General features: G+C 40.7%; 1 protein-coding gene across 1 annotated transcript in view; it reads left to right on the top strand.

The window, feature by feature from the left end:
• Window positions 1–15,714, top strand: part of CATSPERB (cation channel sperm associated auxiliary subunit beta) — a 103,090-nt gene extending 87,376 nt beyond the window's left edge. Inside the window, exons 22-26 of the mRNA XM_047079922.1 lie at window positions 2,285–2,395; window positions 3,720–3,855; window positions 5,369–5,469; window positions 6,153–6,227; window positions 15,511–15,714. Of these exons, the coding sequence (XP_046935878.1) occupies window positions 2,285–2,395; window positions 3,720–3,855; window positions 5,369–5,469; window positions 6,153–6,227; window positions 15,511–15,714 (627 nt within the window). The remainder of the gene's footprint in view (window positions 1–2,284; window positions 2,396–3,719; window positions 3,856–5,368; window positions 5,470–6,152; window positions 6,228–15,510) is intronic.
• The last annotated feature ends 8,927 nt before the right edge of the window (window positions 15,715–24,641 follow it).

Genomic DNA, 24,641 nt, shown 5'->3' on the forward strand with positions numbered 1-24,641 from the left:
CAGTAATTTTTTAGTGTACTTTTTATGCAGTCGACACATGTTAATTTCAACATTTCTAGTGCTGTCAGCTACTGTACAAACAGATGTTCTCTGAGGATACAGCAACAAACAAGATAGACAGATACCTTTATAGATCTTTCCTGTAATGGGGGAGGATAGGAGTTAAACAAAAAAGTTGTACAAATTAAATACTGTTTCTGTATGTATGGCCGTGCATAACCCGAAGCAGAATTATCTAGGCATATTTCTGCAATGCAGCTTTCTCAATTGTCCCTCGCAGCTACTGAATCAGAAACTATGGGTGCAGTCCTGAAATTTGCATTAAAAAAACCTCTCCTAGTTAATCCTTACTTACCCTTACACTTAAGACAGCCAAGTAGTAGAAATAGACACAAAACACACAAGATGACTGTGGATCAGGGGCATATAATCTAGTCCAAGGGAGTCAGACTGAAAGAGGAGTAGGGGTGAGCCAACAAAGGAAGAGCAAGGCAGGGTGTAGAAGAGGGTAAGGGAGAGACAGAGAGCATCCCAGGAGAGGCGGTGTTGTCACAAGGGCAGTCATGGCAAAGAGCTCCATGAGTCAGGAGAACCGGGAGGCATGGAGCGCAGTGAGTGTGTCTGTGTAAGACAGAGAATACACATTCCGTTCAGTCTGCGTGGAACATTCATATAAAGTGATGGCTTATTTTGTAATAAAGTCTTAGTGAATTCCAAAAAGGTTTAATATGGTCTGCATTCTATAACTTTAATTCAAATTAAAGAAATGCAAAACAATGCAAAAAGAAAATAGTACGTGCAGACACACATATATCTTTACTTCACTCACCCCTAAATCTGTCTAGTGTGACTTGTGAAAAATCCTAAGTAAAATATTACCAGCAAGTCAAATGCAGGAATGAATACACTAACAGCGTAGTGTATCAGGAGACTGTAGAGTTTCTCCAGTGTGAGCAAGTTTGAGCGTAGGAAAACATTAAAATAACATACTGCATAAATGGATTAAAGTAAAACTAATCTCAACAGAAGCCATAAAACATATTTGATACAATGTAACGTTCATTTCTGAATAAGTTTATGTAAACCAGAAATAGAAGTGATACCACCCAATGCAATAAAATCGGTGAGAAGTCCTTAGCAAACATATAAAATTCAATATTAAAGCATGAATGCTTCAATGCTTTTATTTTATTTTGTTCTGTAGGGTCAACCTAAGCCAACACAACAAAAAACAAATAAAGTGTAAATATTGTAAAGAGACAAAACTCACCATTTCCACATATAATTACTTACTTAGAAATATGGAAGAAACCACTGGCGAACTATTAAAATGAATAATAATTATCACTAATGTAGTCCAATGGATATCAGATCACAAAGAAAAATCAGTAATGTTCCTATATATCTGTACTAATTAATTGGAAGTAATAATGAAAAACAACCCACACTTCATCTGCATACAATAAAAGATGTAGAATTTAATCTAAAATTATGTGTAAGGCAGGTATGAAAAACATTGTGTGATTTAGGTGAAGCACATAAAAAACACCTAATAAATTGAGAGAAGTCTCATGTTCTTGATGGGAAGGTTCACCATTAAAAGCTCAGTTCTCTCCAGAGTAATTACACTGCATTCAGTGCAAATACAATCAAAACCCACCAGGGTATGTTTGAGGGAACACGGTGGGCTTATTCTAAAGTTCATAGTGAAAAGAAAATTTGTATTAATAAATAATCTGAAGGGGCTCCTGGGTGGCTCAGTCGGGTAAGTGTCCAACTGCAGCTCTGGTCATGATCTTGTAGTTAGTGGGTTCAAGCCCCGTGTGAGGCTCTGGGCTGTCAGCTCAGAGCCTGGAGCCTGCTTTGGATTCTGTGTCTCCCTCTCTCTTTGCCCCTTCCTCACTCATGCTTGCTCTCTCTCTCTCCCTCTCTTTCTCTCTCTCCAAAATAAACATTAAAAATAAAATAATAATAATAAATAATCTGAAGAACAGAAAATGAATGGATTTGTCTTCCTCTATATAAAAAGTAATTAAAATAATATAGTATTACTCAAAGTAAGCAGATAGAAGGAAGTAGTAAAGATTAGAGTGGAGGTGAATAAAAAAGAGAATTGAAGAAAGGTGGAGAGAATCAACTTTTACTTCATTATTAGTGGATATTTTTGCCCTCTTAACTTCTCAGGGATTTTATGCATTCAGGGAACAAATATTTATTGAACATTTACTCGGTTGGCAGAAAGCCTTCCACAAAAAAAGCAAGTCAACCTGTGTTCTATTTGCAGAAATCTGGTAAATTCAAACAGTGCGCTAATGCGTCTACTCGGGAAGAGTGTAACTGCACAAATGATCAGAAATTTTCACATGCTGTCGCTTTCTCAGACTGCAGAGAAAAGGTAAGCTAATTTTTAATTACCCGAAGACAAAATACTTTCATATCAATAAAGGTTTTGAAATGTGCAGTTTGATTAAACCTGAGTGTTAAGACAAAGAAACGTCTCATTATGACACAGAATTAAATAGGACACAGAGCTAGAAAGATCTGGATTTAAATGTGCCTAAGCCAGTTAATTAACCACTCTATAAGACAGAAGAATACCCGCCCTACCCCGTCCATTTCACAAGATTCTTACGAAGATACGCACACAGGCACGTATCTGTATGAAAACAATTTGTGACCTGTCCTACGCTACACTAGATTATGATGAACATTGATTCACTAAAAAAAAAATGTGTACATGAGTGTCAGTGCTGGGAATATGGGAGATCAAGTCCTTGTAATCAAGGAGTTTGGTCTGGTAGCAGCCACAAAATAGAAGACAGCATAGTATATTGGTTAAGAGAAGGGTTCTGTGTCAAATGTTTTATTCTGTTAGCCTCAAGACATCCAAGAGTGTATCAAATGGATATTGATGTTTGCAATAGGTGAGTTAAATGTCCACTTAGTATAGCTTTCAAGTAGATCTATTTCAAGGCCTTGTAAGACTATATAATAGCATTATAGACTCTCCATCTCTGTCTTCTATCTATCTATAGCATTATATTAAGTGATTTGATTTTTATAAAATCTTTGATATAAAGATAAAATCACTGAATACCATGTTGGGCGTAGAATTAGCATTCAGTGAATTGTGAGGAGTGTCACATATACCCCTGCAACTCTCCCCTCACTGAATTACAATGTATCTCTTGAACATTTGCTGACTGCCAAACGCTGCTCTACGCATTCTTCGCGATTTGTCTCCAATTCAAGGCACTGACAAGCCAGGTAATTTGCCAAAGATCACCTTGCTGATACATGAAAGAGTTAGATTTCAGCTCTGACTCCGGAGCCTGAGCTTAAAGAGTGTGGCTGAAAGATCATGGCTGGCTGGGAGAGAGGTGTGAGAGAGGTGGCCAAGAGCCACCTCATGCAGTGCCGTTTGAGATGCGGGTTAGCCAAAAAGGTTTGAATACCATCATAGAAAATTTCTGAAAAAAGACCAATAGAAAGCCATGAATTTTGTTACCACAATATTTGTGTATTACTTTTGGAGTTCACATTAATTCTGCTGTAAGACACCGTGTTTTTCATGCCCTGAGAAGGCAGAAGCCCTGAGAGGCACATGTCCCTTAGAATGGCCAAGCTCTCGGAGAATGTATCTATTCACTCTTTACCAGGAAATGAAATTAGTCCTGAATTGTCCAAATTGACATTCATTCTCGGAATTTGCATTTTAGGTTCCTCGTTTTAAGTTTCCAGTTACACAATATCCAATTTCTTTGGAAATTTACAGTGAGGATGGACATATCCCAGTGGAAATGCCGTATCTGGTTACCGTGACTGAAGTGAACAGGAGGGAAAATTGGAAACTAAGTAGAATTTGCTTTCTTCTATAATTATTTTGTCTTATAAGTAATGTTGTTATTACCTAGGTAAGCAGCTTATAAAACCAGTTTACAACAACCAATAGTTCTTTGGAAAAGAATTTGAGTCCATTGGCAACTTGCGGTTTACTGTCCTCCTTGTCTCCCACGTATTATTACTTTCGGTGCCCTGGATTTCGTGGCATAACAGCATTTTTGAAGAATTTGAACTGTAAAACATTTGAAAGCCATTTTGTAGATGAGTAGCAAAAACGATTGATTGAATTTGTGCTACACATTGGTCTAGTGTCTCTTTCGAATGGTTTCGCTGTGTTACAGAGAAGGTTCTAAAAGGTGTGGCCAGATAGCCTATAGAATCTACTCTCTAATACAAGCAAAGTTTTTTCAAAATTCTATGGTAAAATAATTTAAAAGATGCAGAAATTTTTTTAAACAAGAAAAATCAGGGGCACCTGGCTGGCTTAGTCAGTAGGGCACGCAACTCTTGATCTCAGGGTTGTAAGTTTAAGCCCCATGTTGGGTGTAGAGATTACTTGAAAGTAAAATTGTAAAAAAATAAAATTAAATTAAAATTAAATTTACCACAATTCAATGTTACCTCGAATATACAACTCTTTCCTGCACATTTTGTTTATAAATACTTTGAGGCAATCTCCCACTCGATCAGTAAGTAGACAAATAGATTGATAGAATTAAATGAAATTTTGGCCAGTTATTAATGTTACCAAATATCCAGACACTGGGTGTTCAGTGAGTCTTACTCTGCCCAGTATATGCATTCTTGAAATGAAAAATCTAGCAAAGAAAACTACTATTTCACTTTACTAACATCCCCATTTTCTGTGGTATGCTGGAGCCTAATGTTGCCAGCTTTTGAGCATCAATTGTTAAATATTCAAGCGTTTTGTGTACTGGTTGTTAAGCCATTAGTAGCTGGAGATTAGCCATGGTGAGGCTATTTATACCATGGAAATTGGCAAATGCTGCTATCAAAGCTTTCTCCTCCCTTAGATCCCATGTACCGTTATACCACTTCAATTTCTAATCCCCACACCATATATCTGGTTTTAGAAAGAATTACAAGAAAAGCAAGAACACCTGATCGTTTCTTTTAGAAAAGATTTAAGTGATCCTATTGTGAAAGTTTTCTGCCACCTTATCGAAAATCATTTAGCAACCACTAAGGTTGCATTATCTCATTGCCAAAGATATAAAGTACGTACAGGTTAGAACTTGTCATAAGCATGGGGTCGGAAGAAAAGGGCAGCCTGAATGAAGTGGTCAAAGGGCTTGTCCCTCTTGACAATGTCCTTGAGAAGATGCATTGTTGGCCTCATTTCCCTAAGTACATTTTCTATAAAGTCAAGCAGAACTGAAAGTCTGGGATAACTTAGCCATGTTACGGAGTAAATTCCTTCATTGTACCTTGATGTATGTAGTAAATTTTATGCAAAATGTGCAAACAGCATAATGTGCTTAAAATATACCTCATGTACTTTTAGAACACAGTGTACCAGAGAATGTAAAAAAATTGAAAGATTACTTAGAACCACGTCTTGTTGCTCCAGTGTATAATCCTTTAGGCCTCAACTTAAGTATAAAGGTGAGTTGACAGCATTTTTGTTTTTCCTGTTTTGAGTTCACAAAGAACATGTGTCTAAACTAAGACTGGTTTACGTTTTAAAGTATAGCTGTCCGTCAGTAGCAGAAACTGTATCTTTAAGATATATGGAAAAGTGTTTATTTTTCCTCCATTTCTCTTGACATCAGTATTTCAAAAGGTATCTGAAAGTTAAATTGAACACTTTACTAGTTTTTGAGCTGATAGGCAAAACTAATAGGTTATTTTTCAAGGTAGAGCAGAAACGTTATTTCCAAAATTTAGGAGGTAAATGAGTTTTCTTGTGTGTACGTTTGGATGTATACAGGTATGTCTTCATAGCCGCCCATAAGAACACATGAAATTGATATAATCTAGGTAATTATAAAAGTCAGTAACAATTAGTGAACATATCAAAACCATGAATATGATGATTAGCCCAAATTACTCGTCAAGTCCATGTTAGGTTTTGTGTCTCTGTTTCTTCATTCTAAAAAGAGGTATCACCTATTTGTCCTTCTCCCTCCGTTCTAATTTTGATACAGGAAGTAGATGTGCAAAAGCCTTAGGAAGGGGATCGGATTTTTCTATGCATCATCTGTAGGGAAAGTGGCCACAGTGTGTATTTTAGCTTGAAGGAATACACGTGTCCATGCTGCTAATGACCAGGTGTGTTTTTTCCACAGGGCTCTGAACTTTTTCACTTCAGAGTGTCTGTTGTTCCGGGTGTCACTTTTTGCAATTTAGTTGAAGAATTTCAGGTATAGTAAATGCACAAGGTACTGATGGGATGATGGCTGGGGAAGTAACATGACAAATGTCAATGCATGAGACACTAAAGAGAAAAAAAAACAAACAGCATAATTTGTGTGATACACAAGGCTTGGAGACAAGAGATCCTGAAAAATGGGGATGACATTGTCAGTAATGGTGAAGGCAGAGTGTGTGACAGGTATAGGACCCAGCAATGCTGGGAAAATTTTAATAAGTGCTTGTATTTGTTTTTATTCTCTCTCCATCTTCCATATTTAACTCAGTTTTCAGACTTTTACCGCACTTCCTCTCACGGCATCTCCCCAGAGGAACACAGGTCTATAACACTCAAGTTTCCATTATGATCTTCCCTTTGATTATCATTGTTGTGATGATAGTCTTAATACGCCTACATCTGTCAGGATCCAAAAGTATTTGGAACCAAAATCAGTGCCCCTTAGGGGGCAGGGAATGAGAATTTGAGTTAATTGATTAATGACTCATTCATTATCGAATAGTGATACCACATTATCAAAAATAAAATCTCTCTCTCTCTCTTTCTCTCCCTCTTTCCCCACCCCTCTCTTTTTTCTTTTTTTTTTCAATATATGAAATTTATTGTCAAATTGGTTTCCATAGAACACCCACTGCTCATCCCAAAAGGTGCCTTCCTCAATACCCATCACCCACCCTCCCCTCCCTCCCACCCCCCATCAACCCTCAGTTTGTTCTCAGTTTTTAAGAGTCTCTTATGCTTTGGCTCTCTCCCACTCTAACCTCTTTTTTTTTTTTTTCTGTCCCCTCCCCCATGGGTTTCTGTTAAGTTTCTCAGGATCCACATAAGAGTGAAAACATATGGTATCTGTCTTTCTCTGTATGGCTTATTTCATTTAGCATCACACTCTCCAGTTCCATCCACGTTGCTACAAAGGGCCATATTTCGTTCTTTCTCATTGCCATGTAGTACTCCATTGTGTATATAAACCACAATTTCTTTATCCATTCATCAGTTGATGGACATTTAGGCTCTTTCCATAATTTGGCTATTGTTGAGAGTGCTGCTATAAACATTGGGGTACAAGTGCCCCTATGCATCAGTACTCCTGTATCCCTTGGGTAAATTCCTAGCAGTGCTATTGCTGGGTCATAAGGTAGGTCTATTTTTAATTTTCTGAGGAACCTCCACACTGTTTTCCAGAGTGGCTGCACCAGTTTGCATTCCCACCAACAGTGCAAGAGGGTTCCCGTTTCTCCACATCCTCTCCAGCATCTATAGTCTCCTGATTTGTTCATTTTGGCCACTCTGACTGGCGTGAGGTGATATCTGAGTGTGGTTTTGATTTGTATTTCCCTGATAAGGAGCGACATTGAGCATCTTTTCATGTGCCTGTTGGCCATCCGGATGTCTTCTTTAGAGAAGTGTCTATTCATGTTTTCTGCCCATTTCTTCACTGGGTTATTTGTTTTTCAGGTGTGGAGCTTGGTGAGCTCTTTATAGATTTTGGATACTAGCCCTTTGTCCGATATATCATTTGCAAATATCTTTTCCCATTCCGTTGGTTGCCTTTTAGTTTTGTTGGTTGTTTCCAACAAAGCTGTGCAGAAGCTTTTTATCTTCATAAGGTCCCAGTAATTCATTTTTGCTTTTAATTCCCTTGCCTTTGGGGATGTGTCGAGGAAGAGATTGCTACGGCTGAGGTCAGAGAGGTCTTTTCCTGCTTTCTCCTCTAGGGTTTTGATGGTTTCCTGTCTCACATTCAGGTCCTTTATCCATTTTGAGTTTATTTTTGTGAATGGTGTGAGAAAGTGGTCTAGTTTCAACCTTCTGCATGTTGCTGTCCAGTTCTCCCAGCACCATTTGTTAAAGAGACTATCTTTTTTCCATTGGATGTTCTTTCCTGCTTTGTCAAAGATGAGTTGGCCATACGTTTGTGGGTCTAGTTCTGGGGTTTCTATTCTATTCCATTGGTCTATATGTCTGTTTTTGTGCCAATACCATGCTGTCTTGATGATTACAGCTTTGTCGTAGAGGCTAAAGTCTAGGATTGTGATGCCTCCTGCTTTGGTCTTCTTCTTCAAAATTGCTTTGGCTATTCGGGGCCTTTTGTGGTTCCATATGAATTTTAGGATTGTTTGTTCTAGTTTCGAGAAGAATGCTGGTGCAATTTTGATTGGGATTGCATTGAATGTGGAGATAGCTTTGGGTAGTATTGACCTTTTGACAATATTTATTCTTCCAATCCATGAGCAGGGAATGTCTTTCCATTTCTTTATATCTTCTTCAATTACCTTCATAAGCTTTCTATAGTTTTCCCTCTTCTTTTTCTATCCTGACCCTGCCCTAAGGCTAGCCCCAGTAATGAGTCCACACTGCTGCAGATGTATGTTAACTGACTATAATTTAAATAAAACCTTAAGAACTCAAATAAAATAAAATTGGCAAAAGTACAGTAATTCAAAACAAAAAAATAGAAGCATAGCAAAGGCTTCAAAATAAAAATGCAATATACACACCACCTAAGTTCTAGAGTAACCCCTGAGCAACATAGAAACCAGGAACACATACTAGCATAGCAAAGGTTTTGAGAACTAAACTGACAATGGAGCCACCACAGAAAGTAAAGCAGAACCTGGGGTCTGAACTCGACCAGTGTGTCCAAATACTAAAACAAACAAAACACCCAACAGGGGCACCTGGGTGGCTCAGTTGGTTAAGCGGCTGACTCTTGATTTTGGCTCAGGTCATGATCTCACTTGTGAGTTCAAGCCCCTCATCAGACTCTGTGTTGACAGTGCAGAGGCTGCTTAAGATTCTCTCTCTCCCTCTTTCTCTGCCCCTCCCCTGTTCACGCTGTCTCTGTCTCTCGAAATAAATAAATGAACTTAACACTTTCCAAAGAATTTTTAACAGGACCCAGAGTCTCACAACATAACTATATGTTTTTAATATTTATTTTGAGAGAGAGACAGACAGACAGACAGAGCACAAGCAGTGGAGGGGCAGAAAGAGAGAAAAACACAGAATCTGAAGTAGGCTCCAGGCTCTGAGCTGTTAGCACAGAGCCAGACGTGGGGCTCAAACCCACAAACCATGAGACCATGACCTGAGCTGAAGTCAGCTGCTTAACCGACCAAGTCACCCAGTTGTCTCCCACAACATAAATATCTTAAACGTCCAGGATAAAATCTACAATTACTCACTATGCCAATAACTAAGAAAATATAATCCTCAAAAGATAATCAGCACTGGACAGCAAAATAAAATAATTACACGTTATTATTTTTTAAAATTTATTTATTTTTGAGAGAGAGAGGGAGAGGCAGAGAGAGAGGGAGAGGGAGAATCCAAAGCAATCTCCATGCTGTCAGCATAGAGCCTGACGTGGGGCTCAAACCCATGAACTGTGAGATCACGATCTGAGCCAACACCAAGAGTCAGACGCTTAACTGACTGAGCTACCCAGGCGCCTCCAGACTGATGTTTTAAACCAGCCATGATAACAGCTTCCATGGGGTAAAGGTAAACACTTGAAATGGCTGAAAAGGGAATGGAAGAAATTCTCAGTAGAGAAATGGAAGCTGTAAAAAAGAACAACATGGAAATTTTAGAACTGAAAAATACAGTATTTAAAACTTAAAAATCACTAGATAGACTCAGTAGCAGAACAAATATGGCAGAGAAAAAAAAATCAGTGAATTTGAAAATAAATCAGTAGAAATCCACCCTGAAGAAAAAAGACTTTACAAAGAATGGCCTCCTTTCTGCCCATGAGGAAGCATCGTGAAAGTCTCCCTCCCACCGCCATCATGTCTAAGCCAGAGTCTCCCAAAAAGCCTGAGCAGCTGTGGAAGCTTTTCATCAGAGCTCTGAGCTTTGAAACAACCGATGAGAGTCTGAAGAGCCATTTTGAGCAATGGGGAACGCTCACAGACTCTGTAGGGATGAGAGCTCCCAACACCAAGTGCTCCAGAGGCTTTGGGTTTGTCACGTAAGCCACTGTGGAAGTCGTGGATGCAGCCATGAATGCAGGGCCACACAAGACGGACGGAAGTGTTGTGGAACCAAGAGGGCGGTCTCCAGGGAAGATTCTCAAAGACCTGGTGCCCACTTACCTGTCAAAAAGATTTGTGTCGGTGGCCTTGAAGAAGACACTGAAGAACATCATCTAAGAGATTACTTCGAACTGTATGGGAAAATGGAAGTGATTGAAATCATGACGGACCGAGGCAGTGGCAAAAAGAGAGGCTTTCCTTTGGTCCCGTTTGATGACCATAACTCTGTAGACCAGATCGTCATTCAAAAATACCATGTTGTGAGTACGAAGTAAGGAGAGCCCTATCTGAGCAACAGACAGCGAGCGCTTCATCCGGCCAAAGAGATCCAAGTGGTTCCGGAAACTTTGGTGGCGGTCGTGGAGGTGGTTTTGGTGGGAATGACAACTTTGGTGTTGACAGATTTGTGAGCTCAGCCACGCACAGCATGGCAGGGCCTAGCTGCTACAGAGAAGACATGTTTTAGACCATACTCATGTGTATGGGCCAAAAACTTGAGGCCTGTGTTTGTGATTAATTGTATCACAGGTTCTTTTATTTTCGGTTCTGTGGAAAGTGTAAAGCATCCCAACAAAGGGTTTTTATGTCGATTTTTTTTTTTTGCACCCATGCTGTTGATTGCTAAATGTAATAGTCTGATCATGATGCTGAATAATGTGTCTTTAAAAAAAAAAAAAAAAGAATGGCCTCGGGAACCTATGTGATGACATCAAAAGGTGTGACCTTTATGTCACCAGAGTCAGTGAAGGATGGGAAAAAGGGATTGATGCAGGAAAAGAAGAAAGAGGAGAAGCGGGGGGGGGGGGGAGGGAGGAGGGGGAAGGAGGAGGAGAATGAGGAGAAATAAAGCCTGAAAATGCCCCAAATTTGGTGGAGACATAAATTTATATATTCAAGAAGCTTAATGAATCCAGACCAAAAGAGATCCTGTCTAAACACATCATAATCAAACTAATAAAAATCAAAGACAAAAAAAATCTTGAAAGCAGCCAAAAAACAAACAAACAAACAAACAGAAAACATGTGAGTGGACAATAATTTGAATTACTGCTGATTTTTTTCTCGGAAACCTTAGAAGCTAGAAGAAAGTTGTCCAACATCTTTAACGTACGGGGGACAGGGGTAGTTTGGGAAGGAAGGGCTGCCAATCCAGAATTCTATATCTAGTCCTTCAGGAATGAAAGAAAAACAAAAGCATTCCCAGATGAAGGAAAATTAGGGTAAGCCACTGTCAGCAGAAACTCTCTTAAAAAAAAAAAAAATGTATAAAGAAGTTCTTTAGGCCGGAAAGAAATGTCAACAGAAGGAAACAAAGCTTCAGGAATGAAAGAGGGACCAAAAAAAAAAAAAAATGAATGAAAGAAAAAGAGGAGGGTGCCTGGGTGTCTCAGTCAGTTAAGCGTCCAACTTCAGCTCAGGTCACGATCTCACGGTTTGTGGGTTCGAGCCCCACATTGGGATCTGTGCTGACAGCTTGGAGCCTGGAGCCAGCTTCAGACTCTGTCTCCCTCTCTCTCTGCCTCTCCCCCACTCACACTCTGTCTCTCTCTCTCTCTCACTCAAAAAATAAACATTAAAAAAATTTTTTTTTTAAGAAACAGAGGAAATGATTGCATAGTTAATAAAAAGAATCAGGGCACCTTGGTGGCTCTGTTGCTTAAGTGTCCGATTCTTGATTTGGGCTCAGGTCATGATCGCAGGGTTGTGGCATTGAGCCCTGTATCAGGCTCTGTCGTGAGTGTAGAGCCTGCTTAAGATTCTCTCTTTCTCTCTCCCTCTGCCCCTCCCCTGCTTGTGTTCTCTCTCTCTTTCTCCCTCTCCCTCTCAAAATAAAATAAAGAAAGAGAATCATTAAGAAATAGAAAAAAAGAGCGTAAAATTTCTTGGGACTGTTGAAACCTGCTTTTCAAGTATCCCAAAGCAACGGATTTTTGTGCACCATAAAGGACATTATTGGGAGAACTGAAAAAATCTGAACATCTGTAGATTAGATAACAACATTGTCTCAGTGTTAATTCCTTGATTTCGGTAATTACAATGTGGCCATTTAAGTGAATTCTTTGTGTTTAAGAAATGCAAATTGAAGTATTTTGGCAGTAAAGAGACATTGTGTCCAGAATATACTCCTTTATGATTCTGGGGCTTAACCTTTTTTGAGACATGGTGTGGAATATTTGGATAGTCAAAGAAGATTGGAAGGGAAACATTTGAGGAAAAACTGTTTTCAAGAACTTTAGAGGAGGCGGTTTTGCTGGAGAATACAGAGTTCAGAGGTGATACAGGTGTCTAGTCTCAAAAAATAATGGATGGCTTAACTGAACAAGTGAAACTTTTATAGTGTCTGGCGAGGTGACTCATATTTTATTTTAGGTAAAAATGGGTAAGGAAGGGATTCTGGGTAGAGGGAACAGCAGCCTCAAAGACAGATAAGGGAACGTATAAAACTTACCTCTTGAGTAGCTTATAGACATTTGGATGGAACTCAAGGTTATGTATAAGAACATGGGTAGGTTAGGGTCAAATTGTGGGAGACCTCAAATGTCGTAAAGAGAGCTTCAGAACATTCCTATTAGCAATAAGAAGCTATTAAACATTTTCGAAGAAAGGTGTTTGGGGATGGACACAAGGTCTATAGGAGCCCAGTCAGAGTCAGAGTGAATCAAGGTTTACGGCAGCCCAGTCAGAGTGAATCACAGGATTTTTGTTCCAAGCGCTGGGACATGTATTTGCTCTTTCTTGATGATATTGAACAAAAAACTTGTAGCCCCAGGAGCTGCTGCTGTCACCCATGAGGGCTGTGGGGACTGAGAGGGGAGATACCCAACACCGAGGAAGCAGAACAGAAAGATGGAAACAAACCCCAAACGGACTATGATTATAGTAACTTGTATCCTCTGGCTCTAACTTCTGCATAGAAAAGAAAATTCACTTTTGCAATTACAGGTAGCGTATAAACTGTCTCTCTCATTGGCCACAAACATATTAGATCTCTCTCTTTTTTTTTTTTTTTTGAATGGAAAATTGAGGGTTCTTTTTTTTCTAAGTTTATTCTGTGAGAGAGAAAGCACACGAGCCTATGAGCTGTGTAGCAGCAGAGAGAGAGAGAGAGAGAGGGAGAGGGAAAATCCCAAGCAGGCTCCATGCTGTCAGCACATAGCCCAACCCAGGGCTCTATCCCATGAACCATGAGATGACAATCTGAACCAAAATCAAGAGTCAGACGCCCAACCAACTGAGGCACGCAGGCACCCCAGATTAGATCTTTCTTAACAAAGCTAATTATCCAAACTCTTCTGATGGTCCAGCTTAAAAGGAAGATTTTGGTTTTTAATTTTTTTTAACGTTTATTTATTTTTGAGACAGAGAGAGACAGAGCATGAGCAGGGGAGGGGCAGAGAGAGAGGGAGACACAGAATCCGAAGCAGGCTCCAGGCTCCGGGCCATCAGCACAGAGCCCAACGCGGGGCTCAAACTCGTCAATCGCGAGATCATGACCTGAGCTGAAGTCGGACGCTCAACCAACTGAGCCACCCAGGCGCCCCTAAAAGGAAGATTTTTGTTTTCTTACAGTAACGTTTGGAAGGCCACAAGTAGAATATCCATTCAGCATCTAACATTTTCTACCAAATTCCCAATAATTCCAGTACCAACTGAACACATACCATTGGCTCTAAAGTACAACAGGAGATGGTTAGGCCAGCTGATCCATTATTGCAAGGATAAGTATCTGCCCAGATGGGAAAGAATGGTTTCTCGCTGCTCTCCACACCACTCAGCCGGGACCACCTTTTAAATTCTGCAGCTTACAACATCCCACTTCCAGTAACAGTTCCCTATGGTCAAAATTCTTTTGGTTGCAAATAAAGCAACTTCACTTAAAAAAAATAAAAGTGTTTTATGGACAGATTGGTGTCCTACCAAGATGAATCTGGCGATGTTATTATGTCAACCTGGATTGACAGGGTGGAAAGGAGGTTAAGTGGTTGGTTTGTACAAGGTGAGTCGATAGAGCTCACAATAGCAGGATCGAAAATGGAATGGAATAAGTGAAAAATAAATAAATAAATAAATAAATAAGAAGGGGCGCCTGGGTGGCTCAGTCGGTTAGGCGGCCGACTTCGGCTCAGGTCATGGTCTCGAGGTCCATGAGTTCGAGCCCCATGTCGGGCTCTGTGCTGACAGCTCGGAGCCTGGAGCCTGTTTCAGATTCTGTGTCTCCCTCTCTCTGACCCTCCCCTGTTCATGCTCTGTCTCTCCCTGTCTCAAAAATAAATAAAACATTAAAAAAAAGAGAGAGAAATTGTAGAAGAATTGATGGCATACGAGGGCTGTTTCTAAGAAAAGGCATACCTCCTTAGGTCACTAGCAGGGAGGTGGTAGTAACTTTACTTTGAGCTGTATCCTAAAACAGCGTATTGATCCTTTTTCTTATCCTTGGCATTTTCCCACGTTTGCCACTGTCTTACTTCCACTCATCCCTTCTTTCTTCTACCTCAAAATGTGATCTTGCTTCCTGCCTCACAGACAAAACCCAAGTCACCGGGCTCAAACCACCTCACTCTCTGTCCCCACTTCTACATTTAACATAAACGGTGCCCATTCTTGACTCAAGTCCCAGAGAAGAAGATGCCTCTGTGTCTCTCTGTTAACAATCCTGTCTCTCTTCTAGGAACTTATTTTTATTAGTTATCCATTCAGGTGTAGGAAGCATTTTGAATATACAGAAGTTTCCCTATGTTAACACCTAGAGGATTTTCTAAAGAGATGATGGCTTGAAAGAGCACATACTGATTCCCCCTCCTGGGAATGCCCATTCTTCTTCTCCTCTTCTGTGGACCCAATTATTCTTCAAGATCCAGCTCAGGAAGCTCCATCCCTAGTCACCCTAGGCAGTTAGTCATTCCCTACCTGTTTTCCCAAAGCACGCTGTCCATTCCTCTATAACTGAACACAGAACTTTTCCCCGCCGTATCCTGCCTACCGCCGCCATTAAAGACCGATGATAAAGGTATAGGATGGTAAATAAAATTCTTATCCTGTATTGTGTGCAAATCATTTCTTGCCAGATTGTCAAGTGACTGTCTCTGGGCTTTGTGGATGCCGAATATCTGCATGTAGCTGAGCAGAAGCTTGCAAAATTGGTTAATAATACCTCTGCTGTTGGGGAAATCATATGAAGTTCAGTGTTTCGAATGACTAGATTCAGAAAGCTAACGGACTTTGCTTTTTCCATTGCAGATTTATGTTGATGAAGTACCATTGCCATTTCCGGGACACACACTTATTGCTGTGGCCACAGCTGTAGTGCTGGGGGCATTAATTTTTATAACATTTATGCTTCAAATACGTAACATCCACCCAGGCGATATGTTCCAAAACTTTATGACAACAAACAAAGTGAACTTATCAAATCTCAGCATCAATCAGCTGCCTTATAGATGAAAATCTGAATAGTGAGCAAACAATAATCACAATTCTCTCTTTATTTCCTGTTTTTATTAGACAATTCCTAGAACAATATGTTTAAATGTGAATATAAAAATGAGATAAAATGCTATTACCATTCAACTCATTATAACTCAAATTGCTATTTGTCGGTGTGTTTACCATTCTGTTTTCCTATTTTAAATACGTGAAAAAATATTTATTTATTTATTTGTTTATTTATTTATTTAATTTCATCCTTACACCCAATGGAAGGCTCAAGCTCACAACCCCAAGATCAAGAGTCACATGCTCTTCTGCCTGAGCCAGCCAGGTGCCCCTACATATACAGAAATTTTCTTTTTTTATTTTTTAACGTTTATTCATTTTTTTAAGAGACAGAGAGAGACAGAGCACCAGTGGGGTAGGGGCAGAAAGAGAGGGAAACACAGAATCCGAAGCAGGCTCCAGGCTCTGAGCTGTCAGCACAGAGCCCGACACGGGGCTCGAACTCACAGACCGCGAGATCATGACCTGAGCCAAAGTCGGACACTCAACTGAGCCACCCAGGCGCCCCCCCAAATTTCTTATGTTAACCCTTACATAGAAGATTTTCCTTGAGGTTTTTAGAAAACTGTAAAATGACAGCCATCTCTGTGTGGAATGAGTTTTCCGTATGTTTTAGCTTTTATTGACCGGAGCCCATTCTGTGGGATCAGAGCGCCTGCGCCTTGCTCTGTTCACAAAAGAGTATAAGCAGAACGCAGTCCTGCCAGGGAAAGGCAGGTGCAGAGGACACCCATCCACAGGTGTACTATCAGAACCTCCTAGGAGTTAAAGATGAAGCCATTTGAAGCAACTTCAAAACCAGACGGTAATACCTAAAAAGAGGGAGATGTGACCCCCATTATGGGGGCGTTGGAAGAACACTGTGTGTGCAAGGTATTGGTTTACAAACCCACGTGCAGAAATCCAAGAGATGTACCTCTGCGTGCTCTCTCAGAGCACCTGCTCCCAAATAGTCAGAAGATGGCCAATACATTCTGAGATCAGGCTACACTCTCTTGGAAAAGCTCAGGAGAGGCAGCACACTGCTCTGACAACGTAAGGAAAAGGTAAACATCTGGTTCAGGAGAGCCCAGCTCTGAGAGCTATAAACTGTGGCCGTGCCTGTATATCGGGAAAGGTCTCTTGAGGTGGCAGTGAGCAAGGTGGCTCCAAGGATCAGACTCAGGAGCCAGGCATCCAGGATTGCCACTTCCTGGATTTGTGACCTGGGCAAGTTACTTCCTTGTGTCTGAGTTTCTTCACCTGTAAAAAGGAAGTAGTCTTAATACTCACCTGATAGGTAGATAATTAATAGGCAGGTTATTGTGAGGGCCGAATGAATAGTTGCATGTAAAGTACTTAGAACAGCGCCTGGCTCCATGAATACTATAATTGTTAGCTGTTGCTGTTTGGTGGCGCATAATAGAGAGTGATCGTGTCTAATTGTAATAAAAAGGGAAATTTATTGGAAGAATACTATAGAAAGATAATCCAAGCAAAATCTGGACAATCGATTCTTGTCATGGGCAAGAATGAGAACGTTCTGGGGACCTAGGAAACAAGAGTTTTTCAACTCTTCAGAGCATCCATTGGGCCAAAGGTCTAGAGATAAAACATGGCACTGTGGTTAAAAGTGTAAGTTCCAGAGTCTAACAGCCTGGTTTTTTTTTTCTTTTAATAAATGTTTACAACTTTTAGAATAGTTTTAGATTTATAGGAAAGTTGTGAAGATAGTATGGAGGGTTCCCATATAACCCACACTCAGTTGCCACTGATATTAACATCGTATGGCCTGGTTTTTATCTCCCTCCATCACTTACTAGCCATATGGCCATTGGTAAGTTATTTAACCTAAGATTCTATACTATGGTCTATAGATGCACACGTGTGTCTTCCTGTACATTCAAAGATGCTCCTGCTAAGATAATCCAACTATTGTACATGCACCCACAAATTCATTCACCTCTTCCCCCAAAAAAGACAATTCAAAGTCTACCTGCTATCAATTTCTCTTAGTTTCTTCTTGAAAAGGGGGGAAATGGTGACAATTACAATGCTTTCACAGAAAACAAGAAATGTGAATAGAGTTTATGACCCTTGTTTCTGTAACACATACTAAAGCTGATATTAGATTCCTCTCCACTCTACATTCCATGTGCTCCCTTGCCTTTGAACCTCAGCAGCTCAGCTGACTAGGACCCTTTGCCCAAGAGAATGAACTATCTTCATTTCCACAGGGTCTGAGTCTTTGGTAAACCTACCCTTTGGTTGTCGGGTGTCTGTTACTTTCCGTTGGTCATTATCCTTGGGTATTTTTGGTAATAAACCTTTGTGGCCCAGGATCCACCCAGGTTAATGTTGGTCCTCATTGTGTTACAGCATCTCTACTTTTCCTCAGTAAGATCAATTATTCTCCCTCTGCCTGTTTTCCTAATATACTAGGAACCAAAAAAGGCTACATGGCAGTCTTGGTTTCCAAGTCAGTGGAATCAATATCGTGTTCACTGCTGGAAGCATTTCTACACTAGCTGGAGAGACCACTTGATTGTCAGAGCCCAAAGTTCAGGGCGCAGAAAGCAAAGTGTCAGGAGTATTTTATTAAGTGAAATATTAAAAAGAACCATTCATTCTCCATCCTTGTTTCCCAAATGAATGTGTTATAGCTATGAGGAATAACCCTGTTTACTGGGAATTATGGCATAGAACATACATTTTATCCAACCAGGGAAATTGCCAGTGTCCAAGGGGCCATTGTGCACGGACTTTCAGTAGACTTTCTCCTTATCATAAGATCACCTATTTCTGGGTGACAGAGTAACAATAATGCTGTAAATTCCAGAACATCAACCCATTTCTTCACTTGTTTTTGCGCAGTTGAGGATAAGGTCACAGGCAAATCGTGAGGGGCTGAAACTAATAACGTCTCAAAGTACTGAAAAGAATATCATGTCTCCCCATTCGTAACTAAAAAAAAAAAAAAATTTGACCTAATACAAAACTTCAATGTATGTGGAAACGAGAATAACCTGTTTCTAGATTTTTCTGATTGGAAAATTCTGAATACATTCAACAGGGCTTTACTATTCTCATGGGGGGGGGGGGGCGGGGAGTGCAGGGATTGCCCCATTCCTCGTGTTGGAATATAAAGTGGCAGGGATGGAAGAACACCATGGCAGCATATAAGGCATTCAAAGCAAATGGGCGGGCACGATCACTGTGTAATGAAGATTAACGTCTTTTTCAAGAGCCAAAGGCAGCATGCTTACTGCCTGTTATCAAAGAGTCAAATTCCCTAAGTTCAGGGTTCCTTTCACATAACATAACTCGTTACATGGGTAGATGTCACCCCACCCTCTTTGTGTTACCCTGAGACTCAGGTGAAAAATGTGGTGCCCAAACGCTGATAATCTGGCTAATGCTATTGCTGAAGGTGATAAATAGTCCTTTGTTCTGTCCGGGGAGTCTTGCATCTTCACCCAGCACCCAGAACTACCTTGTAAGTTTGCAAGTGGGATAAAACCTCAGAGCCTTCCAAGTGATTGGCACAAACAGGACTTAAATTTGTTCGTAGGTTTGCTAGATCATGAGAATAGAGTAACCAGATCTGTACTGCAGCCTGTATTGGGCTAGACGCCACTCAAAGCTGTCCACTTTTTGAACCAAAATGAGTTAGAGCAGAATATTCTAAACATTATGTGTTATGTGCTACTTCACATTTCCCAAATGACCTACCAGGCACTGTTTGCCCTCCTTAGTGGTGGGGATGGAAGGTGCCCTCGCCTGCCCTTTACTTTGGATTGAGAGGCCCCCACAGGCTCCGGAATACTGAATTAGCCCAGACTTTGCCAAAGTGTATTCTTGCTGAGTTTGATTTTCTTCTCCATCACACATGTAACCTATCAAGATATCTTAAGAACTTGCTTCTACATACCTCTCAGAGCCATGAAACATAATATTCTATAGCCTAGTGAGGTGGTCCACTCACTCCCCACTAGCCTGGGGAGCAGAGTCAAAGGGGACAGAACAGTAAAGGTATATTGCTGCCCTGCCAGCGGAAGGCCTGCACTTGAAATAGAGCAATACTCCAAGTACCAGGCCCTTCACTGGTTGTCTCTGCACCGTGATTACTGTGCCTACTCTGCTGTCATTGTAATGACCATGCAGGACATGGTCATCTAGCACCTCCCATCTCCACCAATACCAGGATCCAGCTCTCACTGCAGCACCACCCACCCCCATCCAATCCTACTATACAATATGGCGGGTAAGAGCTTGGGCTCCAGAGTAGGAACATCTGGGTGGGAATGCTGTCTTTGCCACTTTCTAGCTGCGTCCTCTTGAGGAAACTATTTCTGTGTCTTGGTTTCTTTGTCAGTGTGATAATGTTACTTACCTCATTGGATTATTTGGGAATTAAAGGAGATAATACACAAAGTGTATTAGAACAGAGCCTGGCACCTAGGAAGTGCTGTGGACGTGTTAGCTACCCAAAGAGAAGGTCAGGGAGCATGCCTTGAAAGATTCAAATACTTTCCTTATCAATCCACTCCTAATGACACCAAAAAGAAAAAAAAAAAAAAAAAAAAGGAGAGAGACTTCCAGGTGTCATCAGTCTGAATTCCTCTCCATGGGCCAGGCGCTCTATGGCACCTGACATAATGCAGATAGTGCGTCAGATTTGCATTAGTTCATCCAGTCCCTTAGAAGCCCAGCTAGCAGCCTCAGCTAGCATACTGACTACAGTATCGCTATGACAATAAATTGAGAATAATCAGTACTATATTCTTCAGTCTTTGGTCGAACATCTCCAAACTCTTGGCCCATAAACATTTCCCTAGAGTTTTGACAATAAAATCAGCACATTTCTATACCTGCAATTCTGTGATGTAACTCTTCTGTTGAACACCATCCTGTTTGTTTTGAGTCAGAACCCAGCATTCAAAAAAGAGTTGGGCACAAGAAAGATTTTGAGATTCAGCCTACAAGAGAGGCCCATCTGGAAGCCACAAAGGTTTCACTGAAGGAAGAATTTAGACAGTATTTGGTTGGCTGAGCATATTGGATTCTAAAGGAGCAGCGACCCTCACATCTCAGCTCTCCGTGGTTCATGACAACAAACATGTATTTCTTGCTCACTGGTCTGTGGATAGGCTGTGGTGCTTCGCCTCGAAGCAGGTCTGCCCTGCATATCTGTGGTTCTGGAACACAGGCTAAAGGGCATGGGCCAACCTGCCAGCTCTTCTCACAGCACAGGACCAGACACAAGAGACCAGCCAACCCATCTAAACTACTTAAAGCAAGAAGTACACATTATGTTTGCTCACATTCTGTTAGCCAGATCAAACCACGTGGCCAAGCCCAACAAGACAGGCATGCCCATTACTTTCATTCTAAACATCAAGTTTTAAGATCCCTCTCTTATCTGATTGCTGCTTTTATCTATTGCTGTGCAACCAACTCCACAGTTTAGTGACTTAAAACAATAACCATTACATTTGCTCAAGATGGTGTCGTCTGAACTGGACTTAGTTGAATTGTTCTGCTGGTCTTGCCAGTGATGATGTCTGAGCTGCTTTCTCTCTCTGTGGAGTCTCAGGGCCTCTCCTTTTCAAGAGACCTGTCCACATGGCCTCTCTTTGTGGATTCTCTACCAGGATAGCCAGACCTCTTTTGTGGCAGCCCGGGGCTCCTAAAGATGCAAAAGGAGAAGCTTGGGCCACCTACTGGCACAACATCATCCATGTTCTATCGGCTAAAGAAAGTCACCAGGCTAGCCCAGATTCAAGGGAAGAGGACTATGCCCGATCATGAATATTGAGAGATGAGGTTTTTTTGAAGGCCACCAATGAAACAGACCGCCAGAAACCACCCTCCTTAACAAGTCTAGGCTCCTTCATCTGCTGGGAGTGAAACATCTAAGATGGCTTCCTAACTCACATGCCTGGCTCTTCAGGTGGTCTGGCCAGAACAGCTAGAAGCTGGCCAGGCACCTGCCTCTCCACATGGCCTCTCCATGGAGCTAGCTTAGGCTTACTCACACACTTGTGGAATCGTGGTAGTTGGATTTCTTGCATGGCAGCTGGCTTCCCCCCAGAATACAAAAGCAGGAGCTAACAGATTTTCTTCAATACTTGGACTTCAAAGTCTCACAAGGTCACTTCTGCTTCATTTTAATGGTCAAGGTAGTCCCATGGCCATCCCAGATTCAAAGGGAGGAGGAATAGACTCCACCTCTTTTGTGTGGCAACACGGCATGGCCAAGAGCCTGTGGGTCTGGTGGGATTGTTGCAGTCGTCTTTGGAAATATAAGATGCCATTTTGATGTTCATCAAAGAAATATACCTGGTCTCTGAACACAACTGGAAATCCCTAAACTCATTTCTGAACCAGGTTTTCATCACCTCAGCTTTTGACCATGTGTAATGAGAGCTTCATTCAGAAGGGTCACAAAGTAGTCTGGCCAAGACTATCTTACATATACCACTACTTTTGGTGCTGAGAGCTCAGAGCCTGGAGTCTGCTTCAGATGCTGTGTCTCCCTCTCTCTCTGCCCCTCCCCTGTTTGCACTTTGTCTCTCTCTCAAAAATAAATAAACATTAAACAAATTTTTAAAAATTTTTAAAAAGCAAGTCAGCTAATATCTATCCTGCTCCCCACACACCCCCATCTCATGTCACACCCAGGGGACTCAGGACCCTGCACTGACCCAGGCAGCTTCAGGTTACAGCAGCAGGGGGTTCCTGGTGAGACCTTTTCACACACTGCTGTTGTGTGACTAAGCTCCCACACATCGAGCCACACACAACTACAACTTCTATCTCAGGTCTCCAATTCAAGTAAAAAATCCGTGGCAGGAATCAGGCTAAAGGATTCTCAATGAGATGGTTATCCCAAGATCAACCAGCTGTGGTCACGTGACAGGGACATGAAACTCAGCCTAGCCCTTCTGTTCACTGGGGTCATCCCAAGAAGACAAAAATTATTATTACATAACCTTGTCTCATTTAATATATTTTGTCTGGAACTCAAACTTGCGGAATTTTATTTTGATTTCTCCTCTTTTTTTTTTAAGTTTAGAGAAACATGTATTTATATGCAAGTTAAATTCATCCTTTTTGGTATACAGCTCTAAGAATTTTGACAAATGTATGTGAACATTCATGTAAACACAATCACAATCAAGATCTAGGGCGCCTGGGTGGGCTTGCTGTTGTCAGCACCGGGCCTGCCTCTGTTTCCCTCTTTCTCTGCCCCTCCCCCGCTCAGGCGCTGTCTCTCAAAAATAAATGGTAAAAAAAAAAAGAGAGAGAGAGATCCAGAACTTTCCCATCACTCCAAAAAATTTTCTCCTGACCTTTTTTAGATAACACCTCTCCCACTCTTACTGCCTGGGAGCTGTGGGTCTGTTTTTGGCTCTACAGTTTTTTCTTTTCCAGAATGTCATATAAGTGGAATCATCTGGTATATAACCTTATAAGTTTGGCTTCTTTCTCATAGCAGAATGCAGTTGGAATTTGTCTATATTGTGTATATCACTACTTTGTTTCTTTTTATTTCGGAGTGGCATTCTATTGTATGGATGAACCACAGTTTGTTAAACTGTTTACCGATGAGAGCATATTTTGGTCGATTCTAGTTCTTGGCAAATAGGAATAAATGTGCAATGAACATTTGTATACAGGGTTTGGTATGATTTCAACAAAAAAATATGGGATTTTGATTGAGATTGTGTTGAGTCAATAGATTAGGGGAGAATTAATTTTTTTTTTTTTTTTTGGAGAGAAAGAAAGCATGTGTATACACTGGAGCAGGAGCGGAGTAGAGGGAGAGGGAGAGAGAAGATTCCAAGCAGGTTCCATGCTCAGCATAGAACCTGACACTGGGCTCTATCTCACAACCCTGATATCATGACCTGAGCCAAAATCAAGAGACACTTAACTGACTCTGCCACCCAGATGCCCCCAGAGGAATTGAAATCTTAACCATACTGAGTGATTCACCTCCTGAATGTGCTACCTCTCTCCACTTATTTATATCTTCCTTCATTTCTCTTATCGGCCTTTTGTAGTTTTCAGCATATAGGACTTGCATACAATTTAAGAGACTAAGTGTATCATGGTTTTGGTGCCATTGTAAAAGGTACTATTGTTTTAGTTTCAATTTCTATTCTCTATGAGAAGAAGAAATATATATAAACCAATCAAAAAATATACAGGATCCATCTGCTGACAATTATAAACAATGATGAAATAAGTCAAAGAAGATCTAAGTAAACAGAAGAGATATAGTGTGTTAAGTCTATGAATTAAAAACTCAATATTGTTATGATGTCAGCTCTCCCCAATTTGATCAGCAGGTTAAATGCAGTTCCAATCATAACCCCACAAATTTTTTATAGATATAGACAAGCTGATTCTAAAATTTATATGGAAAGGCAAAGGAACTAGATTAGCCAGAACGATTCTAACAAGAAGGACAAATTCGGATGTTCGTGCTGTCGGATTCCAAGACTTGCTATGATTCTACAGTCATTGAAGGAAGGTGGTGTTGGGGAAAAGATAGATATATCAATTAAGGGAACAGAATGGAAAGCCTTTCCAGTAAATGGTGCTCGGACAACTAGATGTCCATATGCAAAAAAAAAAAAATCAACCTCAACACATACTCCCAAACTTATACAAAAATTAACTCAAAATTATCATAGAAAAAAACTTCTGGAAAAAAAACGTAGGAGAAAATTTGCATGACCTTGAGTCTGCTGATGAGTTTTTAGATACGATACAAATGCACCATCTATAAAAAAATAAATAATGACCTGTGCTTTTTGAAATTAGTTAACTATTGCACCGCAAAAGACATTATTAAGAAAATGAAAAGACAAACCAGACTGGAAGAA

Source organism: Lynx rufus, unplaced genomic scaffold (genome assembly GCF_022079265.1).
Source record: "Lynx rufus isolate CCGP_SWC_20201006 ecotype Redwood Valley unplaced genomic scaffold, mLynRuf1.p SCAF_17, whole genome shotgun sequence".
Taxonomy (NCBI): domain Eukaryota; kingdom Metazoa; phylum Chordata; class Mammalia; order Carnivora; family Felidae; genus Lynx; species Lynx rufus.